The sequence below is a fragment of the Falco rusticolus genome, chromosome 5, assembly GCF_015220075.1.
Source record: "Falco rusticolus isolate bFalRus1 chromosome 5, bFalRus1.pri, whole genome shotgun sequence".
NCBI lineage: Eukaryota > Metazoa > Chordata > Aves > Falconiformes > Falconidae > Falco > Falco rusticolus.
In genome coordinates this window covers 89039285-89064537 of record NC_051191.1, presented here as the reverse complement: position 1 = coordinate 89064537, position 25253 = coordinate 89039285, and the positions used below count along the sequence as shown (strand labels likewise).

At 40.6% G+C, this 25253-nt stretch overlaps 1 protein-coding gene across 5 annotated transcripts in view; it reads left to right on the top strand.

Annotated features, from left to right (window-relative positions):
- The window catches only part of GSK3B (glycogen synthase kinase 3 beta), a 157789-nt gene that overhangs the window by 85711 nt on the left and 46825 nt on the right, over nucleotides 1–25253 (top strand). For all 5 annotated transcript variants that reach the window (XM_037389158.1, XM_037389161.1, XM_037389160.1 and 2 more), the window contains 4 exons: nucleotides 1576–1659; nucleotides 14398–14508; nucleotides 17459–17589; nucleotides 19401–19507. In XM_037389158.1, coding sequence (XP_037245055.1) covers nucleotides 1576–1659; nucleotides 14398–14508; nucleotides 17459–17589; nucleotides 19401–19507 — 433 coding nt within the window. The remainder of the gene's footprint in view (nucleotides 1–1575; nucleotides 1660–14397; nucleotides 14509–17458; nucleotides 17590–19400; nucleotides 19508–25253) is intronic.

The following is a 25253-nucleotide window of genomic DNA, read 5'->3' as shown; positions in this document are numbered from 1 at the left end:
AAGCCTCAGAGGTCTCTCCCTACTTTCTCTCTTCATCCTTCAGGACAGAATAGGCCTGTCTTGGTGTACACCTAACGGACTTAGGCTTTAATCTGTTCAGAGGCTGGGCAGGCCCAGGGAAGGACTTGCTTTCTCGTTAACTACTAACTGGACAAATCGCCAACTGATAATTGTGTGAGATGTCACTCGTGTTTGTAAAGAGCTGGCTAATACTGAAGTATTTTTTTCCAGTCAGCGGGTGGCAGGGATGATAGGATTAATGATACTGCATCCTATTTAACACCTTTTTTTTTTTTTTTTTTTTTAAGGCTACGTGGCTTAGAGGATTTAAAAGCGGAGTTCATAGCCATGTTCACGTTAGAAGCTCTCAGTGGTTCTTGTGGAGTTCCTTAAGCTTTAATTGTGGTGATAAGCAATGTGCATGACCCTCTGATACACAGAATATGAAATCCTCATTTTGACAGCAGCACCGCACAAAGTAGGTGTTTGCTTTATGCATTTAAGTATAAAATGTGTGGTGGCTGAAGAATTTTCTCCCCAAATATTTCCTGAAGTTGTCCAGGATTCTAGTAGGATCAGTGTATTAGTCTAGTATATTGGTCCTAGCTACTTAAGATGTGTGATTAGCAACCCTGTGATGCAAGTAAAAATTGGAATAGCTTCTATTTTTGAAGCTGCAAACTGTAGAGTAGTTGAGGAAGGAAAAACTGTGTGTGATGTGTAAATGTGCCCATAGGAGAAAGGAGTAATGTAGCAACAGCTGTGGAGTGAAGTTAACAAACATAGCTGTGCTAATTTTACTTGTTGAATTGCAGGTATGAATAAAAACAAACATTTCACTCATTTTTATCTGTTAGGCTATAAGATCCCTCATTTGTTAGGGCTCAGTTACAATGCATATTGCGGTAACGTCCCCAGGTTATCACGCATATAGTGAACTGAATTTATTTTAACAGCTTTTTTAGGTTGATACAAAATGGGAAAATAACATTGTTATTTTATCTGCCTAAGTTGGCTAAACTTTGGTTGAACAAAAGAGGGAACCGAGTTGCCTGCTCGGTTTCAGGTGTGTTTTGTTGGTGTTGCAAAGAAAATGGTTCGGAAATGATCTTCCATCACAAACCTCTTTTGCAGTGTGGAGCAGGGCAGGTGTGTAGGTGGCAATGTTATGTTTACTTTTTCATTGTTTACATTGTTTTTACAGTATTCAAGGGGGATAGGCTTCCAACCATTCTGGATGATATATTGTATTATTGTAAGATCAGAAAATAAAAATGGAAGTTAATGTTGTCTTGCCTTTTACCACTGAAACTTTGGTAACGCAAGTAGGTAATTCTTGGATTTTGTGATGGATTTGTGGACCTTTGCTCTAGAGAGAAAATGTACTCAAAGGTGTCGATACTCTTGGTGGCAAAATAATTGGAATAAAGACTAATAAATGTGTGAAAGCTTTTACCTCTTTCCAGCTTCAATTGTTTTGGTTCGTCAGCTCCTGTATCCGTATATTAAGGTGTTCATTACAGTAACATTGTGAGAAAAGAGTTTTTCTAATTGTTTGCTTTTCTCTTGTTTCAGAACAGAGAGCTCCAGATTATGAGAAAGTTGGATCATTGTAACATTGTCCGATTGCGTTATTTCTTCTACTCTAGTGGAGAGAAGGTAAGAGTAAAAAACAAGGCAATGCCTCCAGGTAACCATTTGGGGTATAACTGAACTGTTTGAATTTCTAGAGACAGGAGCGTGAAGATAGGAGACGTGATAACATCAAGAAAATGCTAGAGCGGTGCCCAACAGATCATGTTTGAGCAAATCTTTTGCAGTATGTAAGTGTGTGGACTGTGAGTAGTATTATTGGTATAGCATAACAACAGCGTAACAGATTTGGATATTCACTGCTACTTTTAATTTGATGGAGCACAGCTGGCCTTCATTTGCACATTCTAGCACTATCTTTCCATATATGCAGATATGTTTTCTAGTATTCAGTGTTAACTATCCTGGATTTAAAGCACTTATGTGACTTTTCCCAGACTCTGTCTCTGTGTGCTTCTGTCCCCCTTCCTTCTGTGTCCGTTCAATATACAGGCTGAGTTTCAAAGCCCAGAGGAAAGAATAATGTCTGATTGTGTGATTTTATCATTTGTCAAAATGCTTATGCTCCAGAAAAAGGATCAGATAGCTGGATTTAATAAATCTCAAGTCATAGACACTGCTATCTGTTTTCTTTCAGTCTAGTTATAAAGGTTTCTTGTGCTTTTTAGAAAGAGGTTACAGGGTTTTATTTTAATGGGATGTAATAACGGTTTCCTTGCCTATGTATGTATCAGCATTTTATGAGTCATAGGAGAATAAGGATGAAATGGACCTCAAGATAGCATCTGGTCCAACTTCATGCTTAATGCATCATCATCCATGAAATTAACACCCACCCCCCCACCCCCCCCACCCCCCCAAAAAAAAAAAAAACACCAAAAAAACCCCAAAACCAAAACAAAACACAAAACACCAAAAAAAGAGTTCTTCTGGCCTAAGTGGGAGTTAATGTAAGCTATGAGGTGGGGAAATGGGCTAGATGACCTTCTGAACATCCTCTGATCTTTTTTACATAGTTATAAATTGTTATGCATTTTATATGAATATTTATATGGGTGTTATAGTTTTTCATTTTTTAAAGCGGATTACATCCTTACTTGTGTTCAGATGCCAGTACATATGGGTCCACAGTGCTGTAAAGGACTGTATATGAGAGCTGATAGCTACTGGAAGGCTATTAACTGCTGTTACCATGAAGTGGGTCAACAGAATGGAGAAGCAACCCACCCACTTCGTGGTCTTTGAAGCTAGAGAAGGAGCTGGCATCTCCAGGATAAGCTGTTGGCAGCAGGTCGCTGCAGTCTGGTGCAGTGCACAGAGGGATGACTGGAGAATGTTACTTCTCCGAGAGGTGCCTGGGGGGCACCTGGCACTGTGCCTTGTCTCTGCCAATGGAAAGCTTGCAAAACCAATTTGCAGAAATAAGGAGAAATGTGAATTAATTTTTTTTATTATTTTTTTCTGAATCAGCCCTTCCCCTTCCTTCCTTCCCCTTGCCTTGTGATAGCGAGCTTTTCCAGTGTTATGTGGCTATTGCTGTTTTGTTGGATGTGCAGTGTAGTTTTGTAAATTACACTGTACTTGTTTAGCATATAACCAGAAATTCCTCAAGCAGCATGAGTACCAGAAAATAAATACTGTGAAGTATGGCTTGGTTTGGGGGTTTTGTTTGTTTTGTTTGCTTTTTAACCAGTTTGTAACTTGGCTAGAGTGAAGTTAGCATTCCATGGGTCAAGCAGAAGACATCTGCCTTATCTAATGGCTTGAAACCTCTTGTAAACAGTGGAAGTGTTAAAACTTACCAAGAACGCTGTTCCAGGAGCCTTTGTGTAACAGTAACTTGAGTAAAACTCTTTTGGAAATCTTTAACTTGGTGTTGAGCTTGAGACTGGATTTTCCACTTTGCTGTTTCAACTCCACGTGGCTGATTCTTAGCAATGCTAGTTTTGTTTTTAAAAATGTGGCCTCTATCCATGACTAGCAATCTTAATGCTTCAGTGAGAAGTTTTCTTTCATGTTACTTTTCTGCTCTTCTCTCTTCATGCTTCTGCTCTGTGCCTTTGACATTTCCACTACTGCCCTGTTGCAAAATGGGACAAATGTGAACCAGTCCCTAGGGCAAAAGTGCACCCAGCAGAACATCAGCAGTATAATGTTGCAGTTCAGGTTGCAAGGTCTCTTTGCAGTTCAATACAAAATGATACATAATTAGCTTGCAAGTATTTCCATGTAGGTGGCAGCATGTGAAGGTAACTCTGAGTTTGGCTGCTGTTTCGGAAAACTTCTAAAGAGCAGCAAGCTGGTGCTCTGAAGCTCATCTAGGAAGGATGAATAATGTTTCATGTTTTTGTCAGTTTGGGAACCAATAATGTGTTTTCCTTCATATTACCCTATAATAAAGCTGGCTTTTTGGAGAGTGGAGGAAAAGGGAGGTAAGTGTAAGGTTCCATCTAGTAACCAGGAAATACGTGTAGGAAGCAGTTACAGATAGAGATGCTAGGTACCTTAAGCTTTATATAAACTGATTCTTGAAGCCAAGTCCAGTGGGAAGGGTAATGTAAAAATTTAAGGGACACATAGCAGAAAATGCGGTAGCAGTGATGAGTGGGGCTTGCAATTGCTGTCTGTCTTCATGAAGAACTTAACAGTCCACTGCCATTAATCTGCATTTATGCTGACTCAAGTCTAGCAGTGATGGGAGAATTTCAGAGGTAATTATTATATGGCTGATCCCTTTAATGAAATAGTTCACCAATGAACTTAATTTTGATACCTATATATCAAGCATTCTCTTGTATAGAGGTTTTCATGCTGCTGCTATCACTCTACCTCTTTGTTCTAGCTGGAGTGTTCCTTAGATTTCTTCCTTCTTTCCTGGAGCTTAGCACCAGCGTCTCTAAGCCCAGAGGCTTTTCTTTCTTTGCGGTTTTTTTTTTGGGGGGGTAATATGCAAGAAGTTTAAATTTGTCCCATTTCAGAGGTACCTCAAAGGATTTCTCCAAATCCAGTGAGACTGGCACTCTTTGAAAGCTATGTGCCTAGTAGCCACTTTAGTTCATGTTAATTGCTAGGCATATTTAAGTGCTGGACACCCTGAAAAGTGATTTTATTCTAGCAAATCAGGGGGGTTAATTCTTGATTAGAATACTGGAAACAACAGAAAATAGCATCAAATAGAAAAACAATTCTAAATAACACTTGCTAGTAAGACTATTCCTTAGCTTTATCAAAGTTGTAGTTAGTTTGTAGAGATTTGGAGCGCTCTGTTAGCTTTTTCTGGGAGCTGTCCGTGGAACTGGCTGAAGTGTTGGAGCTTCCCTATCTTTTCTTTTTCCTTGTGATGAACTCTCCTTTTTATGTCTCTCATTTGCTTAAACTTCTTTCCTGGTTTTGCCAAAAGCAATCCAGCCTTAGCAGCATGGAAATCTTGTATCAAACATCAGCCTTTGACTGATTCCTTCTCCCTTGTCTTCTGTGACTGGGTGACTCCTGCTTGTCCGAGCATCTTTGAATTTGTGTTACCTTTATATAGGTACACCGTATATAGGGGGTGTGTGTGTGTATATATGCACATACATGTATGTGCACATATTTGTGTCTTTGTGTGTGTATATATTATTGTTCTGAGTACTGACTGTGTATTAATCATGTTTGACTAATGATTTCCAGTTTCAGAGCTCAAAGAGAGCGCATAATGTATATTAATATGACAGTTGACAGGCTTGGCATTCAGGTTGCTTCTATAAACTATTTCCTCCTCGGTTCTTTCTTTGTGTAAGTTTACAGACGTTTGTCAAACCTGTTCAATAACCCAGTTCTTTTGAAGGACTCTTCTTTAATGAATTTGCCAGAGCAGATTCTGATTTCTTTTTTTCTGAGGCTGTATGAGACATCTGATAGCAGGGCACAGAGTTTTGTAGCTGTAATGTGCTTTTCGGTAGTCCAAAACGTGTAGTTACAACTGGTGGAATGAACCAGAGGGGAAGGAACAACAACCAAATAATGGACTGAGTTGTGTACGGACAGTTCGCTTGGTGGAAGTAGTCACAAGTCTTTTCCATGCCTTAATTCTGTGATTTATGATTTTCTAGGTAATCCTTGGAGAAAATGGGCAGGATTATAGGCCTAGCCAGCTCTGCTGTGTTTGATAGTTTTGGTTTTCTGCTTTAGGATAAGGCAGATGCTTGAACAATATGCCTGGTTTGCCTGTCAGCTTGCCACTGGGAGATCAGACTGTATTAGGAAGACATAGATTTCTGGTTTGTTTTTTGCTATTTTTACTTAATTTCAGGGATTGCGTTGTATTTAGCATGATATATAAAAGTAAGTGTTGATTTACTGCAACAGGAGGAGATGGTCTTGCTGCTGCCCTTTTTAGCCTAATTCTGCTGAGAACCTTTTGAGCTGTGATTCAAGGGAGGGTGGACATGGACATACCAAGTGATCCCTCTGGCTCCTTTGCTGAGAGTATTCCCCAATGTTTTATAGTACAACCCAACTTCTTACATCAGTGGCTGCTGAATAAAATTACTCAGCTGTGTAAAACCTGAAGTGAGTTTCTAATTCTGTCCCCCTGCCCCACGCCCCACCCCCCCACCCTCCTTTCTGGTCTAGATCTCTGTGGTATTCCATAACTGCCAGATTTTCTTGTGTGGATGTTTTTGAGTTTGTAATTGTTTGTTCGATCCATATCCGTGCCCAAAAGAGGAAGAGGAGTCACTGGAGAGATTTGTTCCTGCATGAAATCATGTAAGAGTAAAGTAAATACAGTTTTTTGTTGAGTAATTGCATCTCTGGTTATGTAACTTCTCCCCCCTCCCTTTAAGGTGGCTTGGTATTCAGAGAAGTCAAAGAAAGCATATATGGAAGCACAGAAAGATCACAAACAGGCAATATGCTGACTCTCTTTTGGCGGCTGAGCTGGCCCTTCTGCATGCTCTAATTGATTTCTAGTCTTATTTAGCCTTAGCTGTAAGGGCATGCAGCCAAAAGTCCATGCCGACTCGGGATGGAAATTTACTCTCATAGACTTAGACTGAGGTTTAAAATAAACATGCAGGAGATACATGCTGAGCTGCACTATGAGCTGCTGTGCACTCTCTCACATGCGCTTTTGGCAGCAGTGTGTTAAACTGCAATGACGAAATCTGGGAGAAGGGAGCAATCAGCTTGTTTGCAGGTTTGGGCTTTGCTGAACAATCAGTGTTTCTCCAGGTTCATATCCCTGTTAGGAAGAGCTGTATCTTCCACCTTCAGAGAGGCATGAACGTCACCTTCCTTTCTTGCAGGAGTGTTCAGATAAGTGCTCACATAAGCACCGTCCATTCTGTTCCCTGTTAAAATGGAGTACTTATAGTTGAACTGTTTGGTTTCTTAATTGAACTTTAAAAAAAAAAAAAGGTCTTGCACAAAAAGTTCAATTAACAGAGCCCTGAGCCCAATTTCAAATTGACAGAGCCTGTGTGAATGTTTTGCACCAGCCTAGTAATGTGCTGAAGGGCCATCACTAGAGATGAATTTAGTCACTATGATCCATTTAATCCTTGGCAGATCTGCTGTGCTGTCAACAAAGGAGCAATTAATGCCAATTATGAGGAGTTTTGTGATGTTGGTATCTCTGTAGTCCTTGCCTCAGGCCTGCCAAGCTCATTTCAAAAAGGGCACCAGTCATCAGATAATGATTATCAGTTACTGCTGTTAGAGCTTGCAACATGCTGGGAATTTTCTTAGTTGTAGTTAAGAGCAGTCTCTGGGTTTGAGTAGGTTGTGTTAACAGAAATAGCAGTTCTGTCTGTCTGCAGGAGGGCTTTGCAGGAGCGGAGTAGGCAGCAGTGGCTACATCCTCAATGTGGTAGATATGTGCAGTGGAAATGGGAGGCTCCATGATTTCTCTCTAGACCAGTGAACCGTCCAGTACGTCTGGTTAGTCACTCTTCTGTTCTCAAGTCACTCCTCTGCCAGCTCTAGCCACTGCTCTCACCTTCCTGTTTTGGATGGGTGTTAGGAAAGCCCTTGTATCGTTTGTCCTGAAGCAGGCATGTAGTTTGAACTTTTATTTTGTATTATCTTGCCTAATTTGTTGTCATGGATATATCCTGATTCAGAAATTTCCACTCAGTCTGGAATATAGTGTACAGGCAAGAAAATAGTAGATCTCCAAAGACTCTGATTTTCATTTTCATGGTAAGGTATGCAGGACAGCCCAATGATCTCGACATTATATGTTAATTTGCATCTTCCAACAGAGTTATCGCCAGCTTATGGCACAGTCCCTGCTTGGGACCTGTGGTTCAGCTATCCACAGATCACGTGTGTCAGAGATCACAAGTTGGTTCCACCTTCCAAATGTTAGGCCACTGTTTCCAACTTCACAGAACTATTTCTTCTTGGAAGTACAGCTAAAAGCTTAAGGACTTTACAGGGCGTAAAATAAACAGGAATCAGCAGGCATTCCCAAATTCTTTTAATAAGTGACGTTTTTTTTACCATAGTCTCTCTTTAGAGGGGAAAGCAGTGACAGAAAATGTCTTTTCTTTTTCTTTTTGGTAATGAAGAGGAAAGACTTAGTGCACCACCTAAGAACGTAGACTCTTTCATTGATCAAACATAGACTGTGCAAGCCAACTGTCTTGGAACAAGACCCAGGAAGGTTCTTAAATCTGAATTATATTGGGAGGTTTGACTTCTGCCCTTATGCTCCCACCAGAGCTGACCCAGGTGGCAGTTCCTACCTACATCAGACTGTTATGCTGAAGAGTAATGAGCATTGCAGAACAATCTGGTAAGTTTTGACAAGTAGGTGTAGAAACAGAAGTCCTGGGACAGATCTCAGTTCTCACACTCAGTCATGAACAGTGAGTGAATAGGAAAGGAGGTATTTTGCCCAACATTTGTAGTACCAGTAGAAAGTATGAGTATCTTTCTGAACTTTGGGCTGTCCTGCATACCTTACGATGAAAATGAAAATCGGTTGACTCTTCAGCTGCTCTTACTCCTCTGAAGTTATCTGTGTGAAACTGCAGCTATACCTCTAGGCTCATGGCTCCTTTACAATGGTGGCAGCCACAGCTCTGTTTTGAAATAAATATGTTTGTAAACTGCAAGTAAAAACAGGCACGTGTGGCCACTGGATGTCACCATTCCTTCATACAAATAAAGTCAGCTACAACATTTTTTGTATTTCCAAATTTTCCATTGTATCATGGCTACTCAGTAGTTAGAGTAGGAAGGCTGCAAATACTCACTTTGTCTTTGGAAGCAGGTCCAAAGTCTTTGTATCTATGATGTACTGTGTCAGCCTTCAAGATTAGAGAAGGAAGGTGGGTGTCTCATGGTGCTTGATAAGGGTGTGTGAAGCATGTGCTGTTTGTAACTTGAAGAAAAAATGAAACAACTTTTTTTTTTTTTTTTTTTTTAGAATCTAGGGCAAAAACTGTGATTTTGAACCTTGTATGTTGTCTAAATCTAGGCGGCTAAGCCAGGGTGAAGGGCATATCTTGCCTCATGCTGACATTCTGGTGTTTAAGTAATGCACTCTGAAAGAAGGCGTAATCCACGTGAAATGCTAAAATCCATTTCCTTGCTTTCCGACTCTTAAGTTAAATCCTTCAGAGCCTTTTGACAGAACCCTTGCATAGCTGCCATCCTGTCAGTAACAGCTCCATGTGTAGCACCTACCTCTGAAACATCACTGGTGGGGTGCTGCCATATGGTAAAGAAAATATGGTCCCCTTGAGTAAACTGACTGGCTTATTTACCATATAGCCCAAAAACCGATGCCATGGGATAATGTCAATAAGGAGAAGTGCGTTTTGGAGCATATTCCTTAATTTTCAGTTGATTGCTTATCTGTGTGAGTTTTAGCTTGAATAGGTGGGTGAATTGAGTTTATTCAGAGTGCAGTTCCACTTTTATTTCTCTAAATGCAAAGTCAGTTTAAGAAACTTCTGTATTGTTCATTTCCTCTCAGTTGCACTCATATAGTGGATCACGTGGAGTCTGTCTGAAAACTAGCTCGATTAAATGATCTGGGATTTAAAAATGAAATATATATGTAAAAGCAAAAAGCAAGTGCAAACCAGAACCACCACTGCGCTGTTACTGATCTGCCAGGAGATGAAAACTGAAATGAGCATGTTCATCACTTGCTAAATGCTGACCAGTAAAATTCAGTCACCTGAGAAGAAAGAGCACCCAGAATAGTTTCTTTACCTTTTTATCCTATTACTTGAAACTCAGAGAAATTTTCCTTAGATTCCAGGTGGGACTGACAATTCGGGAGAACTTCTAACATCTTAATAGATGGTGACATATTCTTCAGAGTTCACTCTGTGATTTCTTTTTTTCCCTTTGACCCTCAGTCTGGCATTTGGATGTACGACCTCCCTGGTTTCTGTCATCGTGTTGGTGGTAAATTGGGGAAATGGTTGGCCTGTGACTCAGTAACGTTGAACATGCAGTTTTATACATGTATGTTGTAAATGTAGTGTGAATGGAGAAATTTAATGAAAGCTGGTATAAACCACACAGGATTGATTTGACGTTGCTGAGGTGAGGGGAAGATCATATAGAAGGAATATCTGAGCTTCCCCTGCAAGGAACAATCCAGATGAGCGAATATTTGAATTCAATAGCTGTTGCTTTATATAGGCCACAGTTAAGCTCAACTGGATGGTGCTTAAAACACACTGAAGGAGAGAAGAGTTTTAAAAGTGGAGATTGAGACCTCTGTGCAGCATTCCTGTGTTGGTAGGGCAATGTTTTCCATTTCTCAGAGTCTTCAGCCACATACTGTGTAACGCTCATGTGCTAGAGTAGTTTGTGTGCTTGCAACCTGTTTTATCTGCAATTCCTGATACAAGTTTAAAAAAAAAAAAAAAAAAGTTGCTAGAATGTTTTGGCTCTTGTGTCCTAGTCTGTCTCATGCTTTTGTTATGGTTTAGTCTGTATTAGTATTTACTTATATGAAGTGTTTCCAGCCAAAGTGAAGCGGTGCCTGAATTGCGGGTTCTCGAGAGGTGCAGAGCGGTTCAGTGGCAAGGTGGGAGTTATTTCACTGTGGCTCACTTTGGAGCAGTGTTTGTCAGCTGAGGATTTATCTGCCAGGTGACAAAGAGCAGCTTCTAAACATTGGAGGCAATTGCAGGTTCATGAACCGCATTGCTAAAGTCAAAATCCTAATGAAATACATTGAATCCAGTATTTCAGGATCTGGCTTCCTGCCCTCCCCCTTTCTTATTTTAAAGAGTACATGGTCATAACCTTAGCAGCAAGCACAGCGGAACATGAGTGCATGTAACTTTTGACCTGCTGAAGAAAGCTAATAATCTCTTCAATCCCAAAGTCTATAAGAAGTGAGTTACTTTAATGACATCTTGTTGCTTTGTCATTTATATGATGCAGTTTCCTCTGGACTTTTCTGCTCTCTGCAGAGGCATTTCAGAGGTGCTCTGATGGTTAGGTTACCTTCGTTTGTTCCCAGCCCAGCAATTTTGAAACAGCAGTGTGGAAACAAGTCACATGTGGAATACATGGTAAGGTTTGAAAAAGGCTTCCTGTAATGGAAAGATAAGCCTTGATCCTCCTGCTTGATCCTCAAGCAATTGCCCTCATTTGGCAAGCTCTTTGCGCTGACCCTGTTTCCTATTGCAATACATCTGGGTCACTGGAAAAATATGTTTAGGAGGAATGCATGGGGTAGGCAACCCAGGTTACGTCATCCTCGGAGCTTGTCAGGCCATGACTGCTTCCCAGCTTGTCCTCAATCTTGGTCAGGGGAATCCAGGTAATTTGGATGTGATATTCATCCAGTTTATATTCACAGAGAAGCATGAGGGCTCTTAAAAAGTGTATTCTGAGTGTTTGTCAGATTTGTGCCAGGTGACGTCAGGAGGAGGTAGGTCAGAACACTTGAATCATCTTTAATTCATGAAAGTAGTCATTTAGAGCACTTCTGAAGTGTCAGTTGCTTGTGGTAGGAGTGGAATATGCAGCTACTTACATACACAACACCATAAGCCTTGCCTTTAGAGTTGCATATTAAGGTTTTGGGTACGTCAAATGGTACACCAAAACTTGTTTGTTGGCTGGGGGAAAGGTGTTCGTGTGCCTTCATGTTCTAGGTGATAATGTGCGATACGTGTTTACACAGGAGGAATACCATGCAAAACCCGTGTTGTTTGTTCAAGTGCTGTGGGTAGCATCAAAACTACTAAGCGTTGGTGGGTGAGGGCAAAACCTCCATCTCCAACTCAGGTGCCTTGAGGTTTTTTGTACTTGTGTCATGTCATGCCATTGAATTAGTTCCATTTCCAAAAGAACATAAGATATAAATGGAAGAGAGAAAAGCAAAGCAAAGGTGGTATGAAGGGTAACTCTTAAAACTCGCTGTTGTGAGGTAGCATAGATGGGGTTTTATGGTCACATGTATTACTGTTTTACATGTCTCTTTTTGCCTGTTACTATGAGAGGATAATGAAATCACTATAATTCCATTTTACTCACATTTTTTTCACTCTCTAACCTCTCATGTAAATCTTTTTGATACATGGCGTATGAATCCTCAAATGAAAGTAATCAACCTTAGTTAGTAACAGAGTACTCTGTGCAGTGACTTGCTACCAGTAAGACTTTCCCATCCTCCAGGAGGCAAGCATTCAACTTATTCATCAGGTTGTATCTGCACTGAACGAAACAGAATTCATATTCATGCGACTGTTTTCTCTCTTGGTGTACAAGTTGCCTTACCAGGCATAAGTTAACTTTGAAAATTCAGGACATTTATTTTCCTTATCTTATAACTAATACCTTGAAGGCTCTGACCTAAGAAGATGTCATGGTGGATTTTTATTGGTTTGAAGTGAGAGTCAGGGAAAGAACTTCTCTTGTTGCAGAAGGGAAAGTGCTAAAATAAAAGTACATTGGTTTTTTGCATATATTTGCATATCCATGGAGTTCCAGAGCTATCTGGGTTTTCCTCTGTACTGCTGGTAGTTGTCCCTCCTCATCCATTTCAAAAAGTTTGTTCTCCAGCCTGGTCCCCAGATCCCTTATGTTGTTACGCAGTTCCTGGGATGGCACTGGGAGAGGCACAACACAGGCAGGGTTTCAGAGGCGGCTGCTCCTTGTCTGTGCTGCAGAAATACCATAAAAGCAGAAACAAGTAAGTGGGCCATTGGCATTTGCTTAATGCTGGTGTTATTACCACTGTCACTTAAGCAATGCTATTAAAAAAAGAGCATCCTTTTTGTAGGGAAGAGTGTAGGCAGGGCCTTGCAAGGTGACATGGCCTGTTAGGAGGTATTGGTAAGAATTATTAAAATGTCCTGAAAATATGAGCATTTATTGCCAAGTTATGATGAACAGAGATCCTGAATTCTGGGTCTCTAACAGCGCACAAACCCAGCAGTTCTTTGCATATTGGGTTTTCAAGGTGTGTATTTCTGTGTGTGTTTCCATGTGCTCATTGGAGACTGCGGCTCTTGGAGGCAGGTGAGGAGAACTGAGCACTGTGAGGGTAACAGACCATGCTGTGCTTGAAGTGATGTGTTAAGTCGCATATTAAATTGAGGTGGAGGGCAAAAACAAAAACCCAAAACCAAACACATCACATTATTCAATTGCTGTAGCTAAATGACGTCTGGTTTCGGGCATTAAGATACATAGCCAGGGGACCTGCTGACAAGGGACTCCAGTTGAAGACCTGGGAGTTCTGTACTGCTTCTATCTGTATAGTCTCTATGCATTGCCTTTCTCTAGAGAAAGATCTAGCTGTTAATACAGCAAGCGCAGGAGAGGTTACTTTTGGTTAATTCACCTCACTTTCAGAAATATTTTTTCGGGTTGATACAGTTAATTATACCCACCTCCGCACCCCCCAACATTAAATGTGTTCACAGTCCAGATAGAATTCGTACAGAAGACTGCATTAAAATATCAGAAGTCTTTTTAAGACCTGTTTTACTGCCGAAAATGCTGTTCCACAATTAGGCACTATGTGATTATAGTACTTTGTCACTTCATTCCTCTTTGTTCCTTCTTTCCTTCGCTAACGTATTTTGTAATGAAGTACCTTATTGAAAGCTACTTTTGTTGCTTCTCTGTTACGTTCACCCAGACCTCTAACCTGATCCTAGATCTTAAAAGTGATACTGGAGTCTTTGGTTTAGACCTGTTGCCATGAATAAGTTTGTATGTTTAAGTTGGATATAACTGGGGCATCATAAGACGTGTAAACGGAATGGTTACAAACGTGAGCACTGGCTTATTGTCTGTGGATGATTAATATGTATTATTAATAGCTAAGAATTTAGTGAGAGCAAAGTAACATTTCTAACAGGTTCAGGGCGTTTAAACTTTTTTTTTTGATATGTGTAGTTGTTAAGTGAGTCTGGGACTTTTAAATTTGCGCTACTTGGGTTTTGGCGGGTGAGGGTCTAATGAGTTAATAGACTGCTCTAAATAATTATGCAGATGTCACCTTGAAATATCTTTTAACGAAAATATTGACTGGGCAGAACAATTATATCCTTGTCCCCATTTGTAATCCGAAAATGCCTTATGTTTGAGAGCATATTAATTAATGTGACCTTAAATATAAGTTTGACTTAAGTATTAGTGCACAATTGGAAAGCCTGAAGGACAAACAGCGTGGCAACAGTTCACATTCCCACTGAAGACATATACTTAAAATGTCCACAGCTTTCTCATCCTGTTGGCTTCTCTGAATGCTTTAATTGTACTTTGTGCTTCACATCTATTGCTGATTTTTTTTTTTTTTTTTTTTCCCTCTTTATTCTCTTTCAGAAAGATGAGGTGTACCTCAACTTGGTGCTGGACTATGTTCCTGAAACAGTATACAGAGTTGCCAGACATTACAGTCGGGCCAAACAGACACTCCCTATGATTTATGTCAAGGTAGGTAACTGATAGATATGGTTAGATGAAGAAGGATATTAAAGGAATAGACTCTGTGGATACCTCTTCTCTGGCATAATTAGTTTTCTGACATTCTTAGGAGCCCTTACATCTCGAGGCAAGGAAAAAAAGAATTAGAATATTATTTGTTACAGTGAAGGAAGAATAGAGGCTTAAAGTAAGCACTCCGGATTTCTTGCTTTACAGAAATCTTCGAATGGGGGCAGGATGGGAGAGTGTTTTGTTTTTGAAGCAGCTTAGATAGAGACTGACATCAGCCAGGTTAGCAGGTTCAGTTTTCTGAGATGATGAAGACACAGTAGTACAAAGGTCAGGAACAGAAAGAGGATGTCAGAAGTGTAATATTCTCGTATCTGTTATCTTCTACTTTTCCTTGCATATCTATTGTGGACATGAAAGGCGTATTTTTGTCCCCATTTGGAGATCATTGGCTCTTGTCTTGAAAAGCTACATGGAGTAAGATACTTGTACGCACGTTGTAGCCTCAAAACCTCACTTAAGTTGTCTGCATCTTTTGTTTTTTACAAAGTAGTTCAAATAAGTAATTTTTTTTTTTTTGTCAAACATGGGACCCATCTCGGTCTCATAATTGTATTTCATATATTATGGTGACCACAGTCCACGTGCCAGTGAATGGTCATGTTTTCACATAGCATTAACTTGTTAACATGGCATCCAGGTAACATTAAGTGGAAATTTGCGACAAATATTCCTGATTCATATTGATTTCTCCAGACTCCTCTTTAAAAGTGTGTGATGCTTAACGTGAGGGTGGGCTTAAGAAAAAAACTTCAATTTGATTGAAAGACGATGAAAGTTACAAAGGTGAAAGCTACAAATAGTAATTATTCCAATAACAAAGTGTTGTGCCATAACTGCATATGCATAAATTGTAAATAGCATGTCTCAGCAGTAGGCAGCACTGGTGCTTGTGTTTTAAGAAAGCACTGAATTTTATCATACAGCAGTAACAATTTCTACTGCAAGGTCACTGGTCAGTTGGTGGAGCAGCGTGTCTTCAGGTTATGTGCTCCCCAGACTCTGTTAGCTTAGCTTTTGATAAATTGTTTACATACGTCTTTTGTCAGTACTCTAGCTCTAATTGCTCTTCATTATGGGAACTTGGGGAAAAATTGTCCTGACAGTTTGAGAGAAAATTCTGCTTGAACTCTTTTTACCTTGCTGGATGCTTGGGACTTTTGTTCTAGGTAGCCTGGAAGGCTGTTCTTATTTTTCTGGCAAGGCAAACCTTTCTCATAATCCTGTATTTAAAAAGATCATGTTACCTTGGTGTCGCTGAAGCTTTTGCAGTTTTCCGGGCATCTTGGCTACACAAAGGTCAGATCATACCTGTTCGTTCACTTCTGATTGATACCTAGGCAGGTAGAGAGCTGCTCTTCCCTGGCTAACAAAAAGACTGTTAAGGAAGTCCAGGGAAGCTTTTCTAGTGGTCTTTTTGTTAATTTTTATTTGTAACTTCTAACATGCTGTAAGAAATTCTTGGAAATTTTGGGTTTACTGTGTGGAGATGAAAGGTATACTTTCTAAATCCCACATGTGTTGACTTGCCTCCTCAAGTTAGAGCAGTCTTTTGCATAATTTTGCAATCCACTTGCACAATACATAACGTGTCTAGAACAGGCAATTCAGAAAATGTGTTTGCTTTTCTTTGTGCAGAGTTGTGGTTTTCAAAAACAAATACGAAAACTAAAGGCCTAAAGCCAAAATTCAAGTGATTCTCCTCCTGTTCCTACCTTCCCCACCAAATAAACAACAGGAAAAAAAAACAAAACAAAAAAAAACCAAACAACAAGGGAGGGAGAAAGTGTAAAAACAAAGATAGTGGTGAAAGTGAGGCAAACATGACCTGATATCAATATCTAGCAATTGCACCCGGCTTTACAGACCGTTAAAGGTGAACTGTGGAGAATGTGCTTAGAAAAGGAAAGCGTGGAGGTGCGTGTTCAGTACAGTGTCCTGCTGGGGCTTGATCTTAAATGGAACCTTGTGGGGGACACAACAAAGATAACAAATAACCTGGTAGCCTGTGGTCAACCTTGAAACAGAGCTTCCCGTGTCTTTATGACTGTATGTGCTATACAGTCCTAACTATATCTAGCAGCTCATTATTCTCCATAGTCAAAAGTGTGTAGCTCCAGTAGCTGGACATCCTCCCCTTGCCCTGTAATCTTGCTCTGTGAAGCTCTTGGCTCCCTAACATCTCCCCTTGCTGTATTCCCCCTTGCTAAGGTTAGCCAGCCTTGGAAAAGAGGCAGAGAAAACTCTCCCTCAGCATACTTGTTTGCTGTGCCTTGCATAAAATTATTCCAAACAGTTGTTTTTATCTGCCTGCTCTTTTTGTCCAGAGAATTGAAATTAAAATGAGTCTGTCCCCTCACCGAGAGAAACTGGGAGATTCACTCAAGTGACAGTCTGAGACACTACCATAGTCCTTGGGCAACTTTTAATACGTTGTTAATAACTTCATCAACTAAAGGGTTTTCTTCGGGGTTTTGGGGGGTGGTGTTTTTAGTTCTGTGGTTTGGGTGTTTGTTGTTAGGGGTTTTTTTTATATAACCTGGAATACTTCATTTCTATAAAGCGAACTGCAACACCTTTATTCTGTGTATGTTTTTTATGACTACCATGATTTATAAACGTTGTAAAGCTGGCACAATCTTTTTTTGAAGTTGTGCTTATTCTTGAAAGGACAAGTGAACAACTTTGAACTGCATGTGCAGGTGTGTGGCAAGGGGCGAGTGGAGAAGGTATGTGAATACCTTGCCCATCTTCATAGCACTAATGCATTCAGTGGGGTCTTTTTTGAGTGCTTTTGATTTTCTTTTCTAATAAAGAGTTTGTGCTAAATGAATTGTTTACCCTGTTTTGACTGGGAAAGCATGCCTTATGCAATGTTTCTGTGTTCCAGTTGTACATGTATCAGCTGTTCCGGAGTTTAGCCTATATCCATTCCTTTGGGATCTGCCACCGGGATATAAAACCACAGAACCTCTTGCTGGACCCTGATACAGCTGTTCTAAAACTCTGTGACTTTGGAAGGTAAGTGCATCTGTGGCCTGAAACCTGGTGGAAAGAGCTTCCTTCAAAGTGAACCTGGTGCAATTTTGAAAGGAAATCCTCTGTGTTCCTCGGGTCATAATTTGTAGTTTTGAAAGAGAAATTATTAATACTCTGTTTTCCTCTCAAAATGAGTTCATGTGGGGGGGAGGGTATCAAGAGGGAAGGAATTAAAGTTCAAGCCTGTTACTTATGCAGGTATTGGAAAAATAAAATAAATACTCTGTCACATAGGGGAAAATACTGCACCGTAGAAAAGTACAACCAAACATTAGGGTGAAATAGGTTTGGGGAAGAGAGGACAAGCGCAATGACATAGTAACCTAAAAAGGCTAATGTTACACTTTATTAGTCTACTTTTATGTACACCAGTTCACTTAGTATTTCAAATAGTGTAGGGGCTCAAGATCAGAAGCACCACTTCTAGCTGAAGCTCTTACATAGTGGACATTTGTGTCCTAGTTTCCAATGCCACATTTACTTCCAATATTCATTCAAGTGAATCGCCTTTAGGGTCCAGCCCCCATCTTAGAACTGATGCAGAAATTCTGGGAATCCACTCTGAGATAAGACAGATTTTTCTCCAGGGAAGTTCAGTTTTTAGATTGTGCTATAACTTTGCAGACTAAAATAGTTAGGGCATATGTGCGAGAGGTCATGGAAGCTGCTGTTGCTAAATTCGCTTGCCCGTAGTGAGTAGGAATGTCAGATGGTGGTTATTCAAGCAGTGCATCGTCATGCCTCGTGGCTCAGGAATCTCCTCCTCAGCTCTACCTCACAAGTGTTGGAGCAAAATAGGAATTGCACTGAAACTCAGAAGTAACAGTGCATAAAAAGGTGGTACTTCCTCTGTGCCAACGGTGGGAATTTGTTAATTGTAGTTTCTGTATGGAAAAAGAAAAGTGAGACCTCTTACAACAGGCTAAATGGGTGGTGGGAATCTTTCTTCCCTGAGGCTGAGGGGGGTGTCTGGAAGGCTGGACCTTGGATTTGGCTGGCATGTCACTCTGCTGGGTTGGGTGCTGCTTAGTTGAATGTCGTATTACTGAAAGAGCAGTTTTGTCTTCCAGCTCCTTTCCATCTTAACACTTGATGTTAAGGAAGAAGTATAATATGTTCGTAGATTCATGTTCCAAAAGTAATGTGCTCCCGTGTTCCTTTATTTTCTTAGATTCTCCCAAAGGCAGTGGTTGGGGCAGTAGTGTAGGTTAGATCCCTTGTGGCTGATCTCTTGCAGTATAAATGAAGCCTTCATGTTACTCGTGGACTATTAACATGTGACTAAAATGGCAAAGGTTTTCTGCTTTGTCTCCTTATACCCCTTTTGCCTCATACCACGCTCCCATAAATGGCCAAGAGCCAGAATATTCTGATGGGAACTAAAAAATAGAAAATTTAAAAAAACACTCTTAGTTCTGGTGAGTATCCAAAACTTTTGAACCTTAAAAGGTAACTACATTTGACTGAACCATATTCTGTCCTCTTCTTCTTTGTAAACAAACCTTTGTACCTGGCAAAAGGCTACTGCCAGCCAAAAATCTGACCCTATTTATCACCTAGATTGTAGTCAGAGTTTCCTTTGCAATGTCCAGTATAAGGAGCTGCTTCATGGGTTGGACTGATCTCATGGTAAATCATCGAGTCCGTGGCTTTCATCAGTTTAGAAGAACACAGTACATTAGCATTTAGGAATTGGGGATGGGTGAGGAGTGCCAAAGCTTAATGTTGGTCTGCACTGCAATATTGTAAAACTATTAATTACTGAAAGATTTATTATTTTGTTTCCTTTTCAGTGCAAAACAGCTGGTTCGTGGAGAGCCTAATGTCTCATACATCTGCTCTCGGTACTACAGGGCACCAGAGTTGATCTTTGGAGCCACCGATTATACCTCCAGTATAGGTATGTATGTGTATTTGTTGAAGTCTGTACGAACTCCATGAGTTTTTATCCTGTAGTAAAGTGTGAAGCTTTCCAGAGATCTCTGATGTAATCCCCAGACAGAATTGTACTGTGAATGGTTAGGTACCGCTTCTAATGAAATGTATGCATTTGGTAGACGACTGCTGTGATTTCTATGCCTTTTGAGATTCCAGTGTCAATTACATTAAGAAAGGGGCTTTTTTAATGTATGGGAGGAAATCTGATTTCAAACAAAAAAAATCCAGGTAATTTAGCCATTTAGTTTAAAAGTAGGTATGAGATGTCAAGCCGTTTGATGACTTAAAATAACCGGTAAAGAATGAGTGTAGAAATATCAACTACTGCTTCTGATATGCTGTGATCTAGACACAAATAATTCTGTAACTTACTTGGCTTTTAGTAAAGAGTTTTTAGCGGGAGGGAAAATGTGGACTAAAGACTGGCTTTAAACTTTCTTGATAGTTTTAATATACAGCAGTCTTTCTGATACAGCTTATTCTGTTAGCTTTTGCTGTCCTTTGGTCATTAATTTTGAACACGAAGAAGACTTCTTTCCAACACCTTTGCACATAGCTGTGTCATGGCAATGTTAGGAAAGCTGGAGGTTTTGGCAGAGGACAGGTAACAGCCAGGTTTTCTTACAGTGGAGTCCTAAAAATGAACAGCAAATGAAAAATCATAAAAATGAACAGCAGTGTGTTGGCTGGTTGTGGGTAACTTCAGGGTTGGTTTTTTTAGTCAAGATATTCCCTGGGCTCCTTCTAAGTGCTAGTGCTAAAGAGATGAGATTTGACTCTCAGGTTCCTCAAAATTGTGCTAAGTTTTTACCTTGCTGGTGGACTTGAGTCACTTAAGCGAGGTTTAATATGTTCAAAAGGGTTTGGACATCGTGACCAAGTCTTGGCGGAATATGTTTATAACCAGTTAAAGTATGATTAAAGCTAGTGTTTTCTAACAGATTAATGGCTGGCTGGCTTGTTTCAACTGAAAAAAAGAAGTGTTCTGAAGACTTAATTGCTCTCGCTCATTTTTTCCCCGTTACTCTTCATCAGTACATGTTGTAGCAACACTTGCATATCTGCCCAGTAGAAAGAAAGATGCAGAACTCTAACAAGTCTGAAGAGCTGTAAGAAAGTAATGGCACAATAAAGATAAAAGGGCAGAACTCATGGAATGGTTGGCCACTGCCTAAAGTGGCAGCCCCAGCCCTTTCTTGCCCCTGGATGCCCCAGCTCTCACAGTTTACTGTTTAACATGCTGATTCAGCTTTAAGTATCAAGAGACTTCTGGTTAGGTTAACTTTCTGTTGCGTTAGTGAGTTGAATTAGCATTTCTGTGTAGTCCCATAAGCAGCAGAGCCCAGGTAAAGTGGCAGGAGCTCATGAGTGAGGGGAAAGTGGCTGGTCCTGACTGACATCTTTTTGCCAGCTGAGAGCTAATAGATTAGCTCAGCTGCGTTATCAGAATGCACTGAGACAACTTGTTTCAGAGGGTAACTGGATAAAACAAACGTTTTAGGTATCGCCAGAAGAGACTGCTTTATAGATAAGGCTGTGAAATGTCTCTTGCTCCAACTGTATAATGACTTTAATCTTGCACTTTTTTCCCCAGACCCTTTTTAAAACTGCTCTTTCCATTTTTGTTTTCTTAGCTACTGGTCCCTAAAGTAGTTCTAATAAAAATAGCATTCTGAAGTGAGGGGTCAGTTTTCCACTTGTGAAAATAATCATGAATTTTAACTGTCGTTCAGACTTTCTTTTGCGCCCCCCCCCCCCCTCCCCCCAAACCACAAACCAGTAACAACAAAAAACAGACCTGTCCCCCTAAGCCCCTTCTTTGAAACTGGCACAGAATAGCTTGAAAACGAAGTTCAACAAATATTCCTTCCTTTCCTCCCTCTACTTCCTTCTCAACACAAACCTCGCGTTTGGGACTTGAGCAGTAATTAAATGCTTTTGCAAACTTTGCAGTTTCACAATGTTCTTCACTATGTTAGAAATTCTAGGGATTGTTTTGTGGTGCTGCTGTTCCCTGTGATGGTAAATACCTGAACAGTCCTTAGCTCTTGCTAGATAGGCAGCACAGCGCTCGGTGAGAATTCTTCCCCATGTCACATAGGATTGCTCGTCCAGACTCAACCAGCGTTATTCGTACACCAGCCAACCCACACAGATAGGTTTCTTAAGAGAGGGAGAGGAAGGAACATTTAATTATCAGTACTTCATCCGTAGCTCAAAGTACAAGGAACTGAGAAACATTCCGGTATTGTAATATTGCATTTTAAACTTTTTTTTTTTAATGTGGGCATTCTTGTGTTTTCTAGTTCTTGTAGTCTTCTGAATTGCTAGCACAACAGCCTTTTCCTGCTATCCAGTCTTTTTCTCTGTATAAGAATCCACTTCTGTGTGTGTGTGTGGTAACAAAAAACCTGTCATACGTGTATGGTAGGGATCTTCACTCTTCCGTTTAAGTATACTATCTTAAAACTACATTAAAAACTGTGAATATTCAGTGAAGACCATGAAGCCAAAAAGTGTTCTAAGTAGAATTTTTTTGAATGCTATCTGCAAGGCATTTGGTTGTTTTCCTAAGGTTTTTGTTGGTTGTTAACGTTACTGCAGTCTGATACAACCGTAAGCTCTGCAATGTTTGAAAGTATTTCTGAGGAAGAAGTGCTTTGTTAAGCTTGGTCAGTGACACTGTGGTGGCCCAGGACTGACAGATAGCCCAGCCAGCCTGCATCACGACCCTTTCAGTAGTTAGTCATCTTGTTTAGCACTGTAACTAGTAGTTGCATTAGGCTGTCTGGCTTCATCCAGGTTGTCTTTTAACATACAAATTCATCCTTGCAACATCACTTGCTCTTTAATGCAGCAGAAACTAAAGTTGGTTGCAGGATGTGTGTCTCTATCCTGGACGTCGCAACAAAACTGTAATCTGGCTTTTAACTGCTACCTTGATTAGTTCATCAAAGTGCATGACTTAGTCTAACCCAAAAAGTCCCTTTGCCCCTGGCTGTGAGCTATTTTTAGTGTTTGTTGCACTTCTGTAAAGTACTGCATTAGTGCCATCTTTAAATATATATGATAGCAGGGGTAGTGTCAAAACACTTTTACTGCAGTTAATGCCTCTGTGTGTGTCATCCGGCAGACCTGGGACAATTGTTAAAATAATGACCTGGGAAATGACCTATTCAAGTTTTTAAAGAATCCCTTTTGCCAAATAGCTACAAATCCAGGCCTGTAATAGCTTTGTCATCTGCATTACAGCTTTAAGGGATCGTTCAGTGGTCAGGCACAAGCATTCATGTCAGTTGGGTGCCTTCATGGCTTGTACAGTTTGGGCCTCCCTGCACCTTCGACTGTGAATTCTGCAAGTATGTGCGCGTCCCGAAGGCTTGCTGGGGGTGGCACATAGTTTCGTTCCTGCAGCTGCTTAGTAGGAGGTTTTTTTTGCAAACCGAGCTCTTCAGCTATCCCTTGACAGCATTTTGGCCGAAGGTTCTTCCTTGACGGTCTGTGTGTGTGTTAGGCCATCCCAGAGTATGTGGCTGGCATGCTGCTGGCTGCACTGGTCATGTAGGTACTGAAAAACTGTGGGATGGCTGCCCACGTTCCCCTTCAGCGTCCTGGGACAAACAGGCAGGAGCAGGGGGGTGCAGATGTTCTGTTGCCATGTGATCCTCTTGTATAAAAAGAAGCCGTGCGTTAAGCTTTACCTCCATAACATACGTCTAATTACTAGGTTGGGTGATGGAGCAAGGGGGGGCTCACCAGGATGTGGCGATGCTTCTGGATAACAAGGGTCTGCTGGTCTCGGTGCATTTTCTCCATCACTGCCCTGGTGGAGTTGAGAGCATTCCAGAGGGAACATTTATAGCCACTGGCAGGGAAAGATTGATCTGCCTGGCTGTATTGCTGGCTTCGCTTGGGGTATCCAAAAATAAGTATCGTGAAGTTACTCATTCACTTTCTTAGCAAGTGTTAAGACCGGGGGAGAGGGTATTTCACCTTGGCAGTCTGGAGCAGAAGGGCCTCTGGAGGTGTGCATAGTTGGGCTGTCTCAGAGTTTCTTGGGGAAGAACCACCATGAGATGTCCCAAACCTGTTGCCAGACAGTAAAAGTACTTGCCTCTGTGTTTCAGAGGGCAACCTTTAATGCGGAAAGTAAGCGTGTGTTAATTTACGTAATTATTCTATTACCTGTCATTGTAGTTTCATCTCCTCATTGCAGAATAATAGATAACTGTGTTTAGCTTTTGTTCCCAATACTGGAACAAGCAAGGTTTTCCAAGTGTTCTCAGGTTTCAGCCTTATTCTGTTTCCATAATCTGTGGTGTCTCCATGTGCAAAACTTGCACCAACATAGCACACATGCTCGTCATCCAGAAGTTTTGCTCTCATTCTGAAATCTCAAAAATGGTTCCAAGCAAGCAGCAATGAAAAGCACTTTGGGCTCTGGCATTTGGCAGCTAGAAGCTGCTGATTTTATGACTTCCTAGGGCTGCTTTTCTGACTCTTGGTTTCTTCCCTGCTAGTTTATTTCTGCAGCTTCCAGAGCAGTGACTTTGAATCACTTCCCAAGAGGGAGAAAGTCCATCAAGATCAAAGGACAGTGAGGCAGAGATGAGTAGATGGGGGGGGGTGGGGGGTGGGGTGGAATGTGCAGTGTGGAAAGGTAAATGAAATGTGTCCCATAAGTATCAGATAAAGGAAAGTTCTTAATTTGTACAGAATGGATGAGAGTAGGCTCAATTTTTATTTTTTTTTCTTCATGTCCTCCAACTAGCAAGTTCCAGGAGCTGGAGTGTAATACAATGAATGCTGCTTATGCCATGAAGAAGAGTGCCAGCTCCTCAGCTTGGAAAAGCAGAGCTTAAGATCACAAAAATGAAATTCGTAGACAGAGTTTTCTGTCACAGACCACTGGAAATAGCCATTGCCCACTTGGAGAGTGAAGCCAAGGAGTGTATTTTGCAGGTTGTCCTGCCAGATGCCTCTGCCTAAACTAAAGAGAAATTTTCCTTTGTAAGAAAAGGAATCTAATGCTTCTCTAATGCTGGAATGGCATTCAAAAGCAAGGGAATTACATAGGGCATTGTCTAATAATGTCAACTGTGAAGATCAATAAAGTAATAAACACGAATTTAAGGAAAGTGTTGTAGTATAAGAGGCTGTATGAGTTCTTGTGTGCTTAAATTTGTGCAGGTAGTTCATGAGAAAATCGTATTTGTCTGAAGCGTTTTACAAAAAGGTTGGGCATTAGCTACTATTACAACATGTGAAAGCTATCTTAAAGAAGCTTATTTGAAGGTTGCTTTTTGCTGGCAGTTGCATGTACTATCCGTACAGACTGCATTTCACTGAGGGTATGAAGAGAGTAGCCTTGCCTACCTTATACTTAAAATTACTATGTTTCATTGTTTTCTCCTATAATTTCACATTGTCCCAATAGTTTGACATAAGAATGATTTGTTGGCTTTTTTTCTGTTAAGATTCTCTCTTATTAACTAGTTTAAAGCATGTGAACGGTAGTCATGTTTTGCCTTAATTCATGTGCACATATTAAAAAGAAATAGTTCAGAAAATGCTTTCCCTCCCATGGGAGTGGGTAGTTGCACCGCAAGCTTGCTCTGAAAGATTATTTACCGATAATCGTTGGCTGTGACTGTGCTAAGGCAGAACAGGTTCTGGGAAGGAGCTATCAAAAACTGCTATTAACTACC